General features: G+C 42.5%; 1 protein-coding gene across 9 annotated transcripts in view; it reads right to left on the bottom strand.

The window, feature by feature from the left end:
• Positions 1-269: 269 nt before the first annotated feature.
• TDRKH (tudor and KH domain containing) overlaps positions 270-7868 on the bottom strand; it is a 21527-nt gene continuing 13928 nt past the window's right edge. For 7 of the 9 annotated variants that reach the window (XM_069089995.1, XM_069089992.1, XM_069089993.1 and 4 more), the window contains 10 exons: positions 5077-5266; positions 4103-4242; positions 3661-3994; positions 2586-2749; positions 2197-2369; positions 1896-1960; positions 1559-1710; positions 1265-1369; positions 888-984; positions 270-430 (listed from right to left, as the gene is read on the bottom strand). In XM_069089995.1, coding sequence (XP_068946096.1) covers positions 333-430; positions 888-984; positions 1265-1369; positions 1559-1710; positions 1896-1960; positions 2197-2369; positions 2586-2749; positions 3661-3994; positions 4103-4242; positions 5077-5266 — 1518 coding nt within the window. In that variant the 3' untranslated portion in view covers positions 270-332. Of the gene's footprint in view, positions 431-566; positions 703-887; positions 985-1264; positions 1370-1558; positions 1711-1895; positions 1961-2196; positions 2370-2585; positions 2750-3660; positions 3995-4102; positions 4243-5076; positions 5267-7868 lie in introns of all 9 variants that reach the window. The other 2 variants (XR_011168687.1, XM_069089997.1) reach the window with 2 other exon arrangements.

The following is a 7868-nucleotide window of genomic DNA, read 5'->3' as shown; positions in this document are numbered from 1 at the left end:
AACACCCGGTGAGCTTGTAGAGGCTCAGAGCTTCCTCAACTCACAACTTAAGAATTTTCCTAGTAAGTCATCTCATAAAATGAGGCAGAATTCTGAATGATCCCTACTCTCAACTAGCAGAATCTTAATCAATGTTTTCCATCCCAGTTCCAACCAAATACCTAGCAGAGCAGGAAAGTGCTTTTATTGCTAGTGGTTCCAGGTAATGCTAAGGAAAGCCCTTCTAAGGCAGCATCTGACAAGACACATACACATGCACGCACACAGTCTTTTTCTGAAAAGTTCTTCATTCTGCTAGAAGAATAAGTTGTATTTGGTTCACAGCAGGCCAATTAGTAGGCAGCCCACAAAGGAGGAAATGTGGGGATATCTTCTGTGGAATTTGATTCTCTGTCCAGCCATAGGCTCCCCTGCCATACCTTGCCACTTCCTGAGCATGGACACAAATGAGAAAGGGTCAATATATGAGAGCAGTCAAACTTGGAGAATAACAGCCACAGAAAAGGAACATTAGGATCAGGGAGAAGGAAGAGAGAATGCAGTAGCTCCCCATCCTCACCCCTCACCGTTTTCCTGCTCCATAAGACACAAATCAGAGCCCCACTCACACAGCAGGCAGATGGCTGAGCCAGCCAGAGCACAGACATCAAAGCAAGTCATCTTCTGCAAGGACACCATCATCACCAGAAACTGAGGCAGCTTCTAAGCAAAGACAGGAGGGGAAATTAGGCAACAATCAACTTCAGCAGGCTGTTTCCAAAATACTGGGTTGGGCAGAATCAGGACCTCATTCACCTTTTCCAATTAATCTCCCAGTCTGGATCACAGAAAGGAAAGGCAGCAACCAAGGAGTTTCAGGAGGTAGGGTAGGAAATACTGTTGGTTACCTGATAAGCTGAGGCACGAGAGTGTGTGCGGCGTCTCTCCAGGGCTCTTCTTGGCCTCAGACAACAGGCTCTCTAGAGAGGCATCTGTCTCTGTGGCCTGAGGGAGTAACAGAAAAGAAGACAGTGTTAGTAAATGAGGTGAGGGAGAAGCAAACACATCACTGCCCCTACAATGTTAAATCTGAACTACAAAAGTCTATGGAAGCAGCAGCTAAGTTTGGTTCTGGAGAGTAAACTAAAGCACCTTTTGTCAGCTGGTAAAGCCATTTCGGCCCCAAGGAAGGCCCTCCACTACCAGGAGCCTAGGACAGAATTGCAGGCTGTGACCTGGGCTCCCCCAGGGGTACTACCCTACACCACCACTGGAGTTCACCCACCAATATATCATGCAGCATTTCAGGGACAGTATCTCCTTCTCCCACGTCTTGGGGGAGTTCAACTGCATAACCCTGGCGTACTAGTTCTAGCCCGATATCAAGATTCTGGAGGAAGAAAAAACAGAGATTAAGAAAAATGATTTTTTTCTATACTAGTCATAAAAATAGGGGAGAAAGGCTAGGATGAGGACTTTGGGGAAATGAGGAATAACTCAAAAAGTCTATAAAGACCAAGGAATAGGGTACTGAGTTCTGTGCCTCACCAAAATAATCCAATGATCCTCTAGGCCTCACCTGTCCATCGCTTGTGTCATAAAGGTGGATTTCTGGCCAAGTAGAAATCCCCGTTTGCACATAGCTGGAGATCTTGGCTACCAGAGGCTTCCACTCTGCACAATGAGTAAGGTGGTCAAACTCATCTAAGGCTTCTTCTTCCCACTGCTCACCTGATGAAACAGGCAAGGAAGTGAGTGGTAAGAACAGGAATAAAATCAGAAGACTGCCTATCTTCTTTAGAGAAGTGGTCTGAGCTCCTGGAAGTTCTGTTAAGTAGCCAGACAAAATATGAATTTTTCCAATGTGCTATGTGGGACTCATTCTACCCTGGGACCAAATCACATGGCTAACTTACCTGAGGGAACAATCCTTGCTAGACTACATTCTATTGCTTGGAATGGGAGGCTTAGGAAATCACTCCTGAAGTAAAAAAAAAATAGAAAACTGTAGTTAAGACTCTTATGACAAGTCATAAAAGTCATCTCTCTAGTCTCCCTACTTTTAGACTACATAAAATATATGGACAAATCTAACCCATTCTTAAAATTGGTTCCATTCCAAAGCTCCTAATTAATGAGCTCTCCATAATCTCTACAAGTGACAGAGATGAGTCTAACCTGCATTATACATCCAAATATGACTGACTCTCTACTGACCTGATAGCTCTCAAGTCCTTGAGTGGGCTCTCCCCATTATCTCCAAAGTCAACAAAGTAGAGATCCAGGTTCCCGTTCTCGAGGGTACCCAGGACCCGGGCCCGATACCAGGGTCCATCTGTAGGTAAAGGTGCTGCTACAATGTCACCCACATGCACGGTCAGATCTTCAGGCTACATGTCCAGGTCGGAGGTAAGGAAGGGGGGAGGGCAGCAATGACATAGATGGGTCAGACAAAAAAGTGAGAGAGAACAAATGACCATAGGAGCCATAGAAAACTGGTTCCCAAAGGGAAAAGAAGAAAATACACAAAAAGGGAAGGGTAGGAGATACTCCTTTCCCTCAAGCCCTATTATCCCCACCATCCCCTGGTCAATATGGCAACTCACTGACTGACTGTTCTCATAGTATTGGGTCATCTCGCTGACCAGCTTGTCCAGCTGTAAACTGCGGGAGCCAATAATCTGGATCCAGAAATGGTTGGGGTTTTCAGAGGCAGACACATAGACTTCTAGATACTCGTCAGCATGGAAACTGAAGTCAGGGCTGGGGACTAAACATATTGTAGGGTTGAGATTGGTGGTTATGACAAAACCATCCCTAGTTAGTAGAGAAGGTAAATGGGGTATGAAAGTGGCAGCTTTCAAATTACTCAAGAACAAAACAGTAATTCACTGAAGAAAAAAATGCTGAGGATTCTTATACTACTTTTGTTCCTTTTCCATTACAAAACCATGGCCATGACATAATTCAGATTCCCAGTCACATTTTACATCCCATCAGAATGTTGGTCTCCTTTGGAGATTGTTACAACTCCCACAGGGCTGATGTGACTTAAGACTGAGCAAGCAAGGCACTAGGTAGCAAGAGATTTGTATCCTAGTGTCCACCCTGCACTCAGACTCCCTCCATGGACCCACGGTTTCCTATTTACCACTCTATCCCACAACTTCCAGACCCTAGGACCTTCCTTTATAGGGATGTAAAGATATATATGTACATATAATATATGACTACAAAGTAACAAGACTGATTCCACAAACCATGTAAGAAAAAGTTTCATTCCTTTGTAATCACATATCATGCTGAATCAGAAGCGTTTAAATGAATACTCTCTACACACATTAAAAAATATATGTGTATATGTATATGTATACATGTGTGTATGTGTGTGTGTATATATATACACACACACACACACACACCCATATACACACACATATGAATGGGCTTCCAGCAAAAGAATTTTGATGTACCTTTTCTTGCCACCACTTTGTACTTTGGAAATGGACTGATGAAATATTATGAGCAAATATTATTAGCTTAGCAATTTGCTATTTTCAAAGACTCATGATTCATTTCCAAGACAAAGTCCTTTTGGTTATCTGTAACTTTCAATTATTCATGTGACTTGTCCCCCACTGGTTAGCATGGATAACCAAGCTGACATTGAAGACAACATACTTTCAAACTTTGGCATCTCTGGACTGGCCTGGGCCCCTGCATACTCCTGGCAGCTGTTGTCACTAAGCATTTCTTCATGGGAATGTTCCATTGGCTCTGGTCTCAGCCCAGATGTATCTCCTCCTCCTTGGCTAAGAGTAGCAGCCAGTGGAGGGACCAGCTTCTTGCTGGTGCTCATGTCCTTAGGAAAGGCTGGCTCCCCAGCTCCCCCAGGCCCAGCCACTTCTTCTCTTTTGACACTGATGGGTTGCTTGCGCTGTACTCTGGATTCTGCTGAATGCACAATCCTCTTCCTAAGTTCTTCATCTTCTGAAACTTTTTCTAGAATAAGATGCTTTCCAGAAAAAGAGAAGGAATACTCAGTTCAGGTCAAGTCATCAGGACAGGAAGAAAGGGGCTCTTCTCATTCAGATATACATGTCCAGCTCCACTCAATACCCACCTTGGCTGCTGCCACTTCCTTCTGTGTTCCTGAGATCTTTATGAGTCGTGTTAGTAGCAATGTACCTTCTGATTCCTTGTCACAGGTGATTTTGGCTCCAGAGCTCTTGCAGATGGCACGAATGGTCTCTCCACCTCTCCCTGCAGAAAGAAACGTATACAAATCCCTCTGCTTGTCTCCTTATACTTTGTAGTGACTAGAAAAATCGGTGGAAGTAAGAATAAATGTTCATTTCCAAACTGAGCCAAGCACCAGGAACTTAATAAATGTTTGAACACTAAAAGTTATGGAACTAACAGTTCCTAAAATCTTTCCTGCCAATTAATTTTTTTTCTTTTGATTTAAAAACTTGAGGTAGTTTCAATTCCTTTACTCCAAATATATTTCTAAACCATTCAGGGAGGCTACACACTTCAGTCCAGAATACTAGAGTGAGAAAGTAGAAAGAACACTGAACAAGTTGAGAAGAACTGCTTTCTAGTCCCTGCTGTGGGGGCACTCATAACTTCATGACTTGGAGATGTCAATACTGAGTATGTTTACTTGTCTATAACCCAGGGATAGTACTGACCCTGCCTACTTAACAGAGGAGTTATGAGGTGCATGGAAAATTAGCTTGCCAAAAGCAATCTGAAAACTATCAAGTACTATAAAATTTTAAGATCTCTTTTACAATAGCACAAAGAGATAATACTTGATGGAAAAGTATGTTTGCTCCTCAAAGGTTAAGGATATACAGGAACAGTCTTACCTTTTCTTTAATACTTTGTGAATCTACCACCTATGAATTTCTGTAAATCCTTTTTGAATCTATTTTGTATTTTGGGATCATGTTTGAGATAAATTGAGTAAAACTGTCTACCATCAACATCTTTTGAATCTCTCCCCTTATGGAGATGACACTGACCAAGAAAAACACTTATGATATTAAGATGCAAGATATAGAGGAAGCATTAAGAGTGAGACAAAAGTACCTATAATTCTGCCCACAGATCTCTGAGGTACTGAAAGCTGTTCATACACTGGGGTGTTCTCTGTCAGGATCTGGTGGATTGCCGCTTTGGCTTTGCACACCTGGACGGGAAAGCCACTGATGAGCAGCACCCGCTCCTCACCTACATCTTCTGTGTCCACATCAATACGGGCACCAGTCTGCTTCCTCAACTGCAGAGAGGACAGGGGAAGAAGGAAGAGAGGGAAAGTGTGTGCATCTATGTATGTGGTAGGGCTTAGGAAGAGACCCCATGGACATATTGTATGGACATGGCCAAAACGGGAATTTGTCTTGACTATACATATCTGTAACAAGAGCTTTGGATATTTTTTTTCTCTTTTCTTTTTAATAGGGAAGAAAAAAAATCTATATTGGTTAATTGAAAAAATATTTATTTATTTATTTAAAGCAATTGGGGTTAAGTAACTTGCTCAAGGTTACACAGCCAGGTGTTTCTGGGTGGGTGCTAAGTGTCTGAGCCCGGGATTCGATCTCCAGGTCTTCTCAACACTGGAGCCGGTGCTCTTACTTGCTGTGCTACCTGGCCGCCCCTATTTTTTTTTTTAAAAGAAGAGGCCTCATGAGAACTGGTTACTGATTCTTTAATCTAAACTATGGGTGCTCTCAGAAGATGGAAGGAGAGACAATGGCTATCTAGTCAACTCCCTCATCCAGCTCCTAACTGGAAACCCAATTAATCCTTACTTTATTTGCAATGATAGGCAATAAATGGCAAAGAAAAATTTAAAAAGCAGTCAACTTTTAAAAAAATTATTCAGGTTTGTAATATTTTTTTTTTAACCTTCAAGCAGATTTTTTTAAAAGTCTATTTTCTTTTCTTTTCAGGTCTATATTCTCCCATTTCCCCTGGCCCTCACAAAACTCCCATCCCAAACATGTATAGTTTGAACAAAATATATTCCCACAATTGGTCATGTAAAAAAAAAAGTCAATCTGTACTTGAGTTCTTCACCTCTCTATCAGGAGGTAAGCAGCATGATTCATTACTAGGATCTCTGGAATAGTGGTTGGTTATGGTTCTTAGCTGGAGCTCTGAAGTTTTTCAAAGTTGTTAGTCTTTATGATATTGTCTCTATTATATATAAATTGTTCTCCTTTTTAAACTCACTTTACATTGCATCAGTTCATACAAGTCTTCCCAGATTTCTCTGAACCATTCTTTTTATTATTTCTTACAGCATAACAGTACTACTCTACCACAATCATATATCATGACTTATTCAGCCATTCCAACTGATAGGCACCCTTCTAGGTTTCCATCTATAAATATTTTTGCACGTATGAGTCCTTTTCCTCTCTCAGTTCTCTTTGGGATATAGACCTAAATGATATATACAGGGTCAAAGGATATACATGATTTAAAAGATTCTGGGGATATTTATGACTTGCTTTTCAATCGGGTTGGATCAGTTGATAGTTCTACCAACAGTACATTAATGTAGGGGTGGCTAGGTGGTGCACTGAATGGAGCACTTGACCCTGGAGTCAGGAGGACCTGAGTTCAAATCCAGCCTCAGACACTTAACATTTATTAGCCATGTGACCTTGGGCAAGTCACTTAACCCCAACTACCCTGCTCTCTCCCCTCCAAAAAAGGGTACATTAATGTACCTGTTTACCCCATAATCCCTCCAGAATTTGTTGTTTTCCTTTTTTGGTCAACTCTGCCAATCTGACAGGCCTCAGAATAGTTTTAATTTGAGTTTTTGAGCATTTTTTCCATCATGATTATTTTTAGCTTGGATTTCTTCTTCTGAAAATTTCATTATCTTTTGACCACTTGTCAGCACATTATTCTTATCACAAATCAATTCCATGAAACCTTTCTAAAATGGTAAGTAGTATCTAACTAAAACTATCAGCAAGCATTATCTGTAATGGAGATAAGCTTCTATAAGATCAGAGGTGAAGAAAGGATGGTCGTTATCACAGTTATTCAAAAGTATACTAGAAATTATAGCTATAACAATAAGAGAAGGGGCAGAGTCAAGATGGCAGAGTAGAAACAGGACCTCCCCGCTGCTCCTGCTTCCACCTTCCCCAATCCATGTAAAAAGGGGACTCCGAACAAACTCTGGAGCTGCAGAACACACAAAATGACACAGAGAAGCTAACCTCCCACCGAGGACAGCCTGGCAGGAATCGGCCAGCGAAGGGCTCTGGGAGCCAAGCCCAGCCCCACAACGAGGCTTTAGCCCCAGGGCGGGCCTGACCAGCTGCGGCTGGATGGACTACAGATCAGCAGCAGCTGTGGCCTTTTCCAAAATTATCAACACATAGATGCGAAGGACATAGAAGTGAGAGGTCAGTGCAGTCTGGACTTTGGGACCCAGTAAGTGGGAGTGCGTGGCTTTTGCTCCTGGGGTGAGAAGCTGCTGAGATGCTGGCACAGCCACCCAGCACCACGTGGCAGCTTCAGCTCCTGGCCTGCAGAGTGTAGGGGGACCAAGCACCAGTCTGAGGGGTAATCACTCTTGCTTTAACCTTCTTGGATCTGGATTGCAGTCTAGGGTGGAGGTCCTGGGATGTGTGTCCAGCTTGCCAGAACGTGTGGAGACCTCAGAGAGGGCACCCATCTAATACCTTGTGATAGTAATGGCATTTAAAGTTCCCCTGTATTGGCTTGTTTTCAAATTGATTGTGTTAAAACCCAGAGTTTGTTAATCCCACCTGTGGGATGGGCTTGTTGATGTGAAAAGAAAGACCTGAACTGGGAGGAGCTGGTGATGTAGATTTGGAGAGACACTAGAG

The sequence above is a fragment of the Petaurus breviceps genome, unplaced genomic scaffold, assembly GCF_028583685.1.
Source record: "Petaurus breviceps papuanus isolate PSGF00001 unplaced genomic scaffold, PetGlider_PUasm1.0 186, whole genome shotgun sequence".
Classification (NCBI taxonomy): Eukaryota; Metazoa; Chordata; class Mammalia; order Diprotodontia; family Petauridae; genus Petaurus; species Petaurus breviceps.
This window is presented reverse-complemented; position numbering and strand designations above follow the sequence as displayed.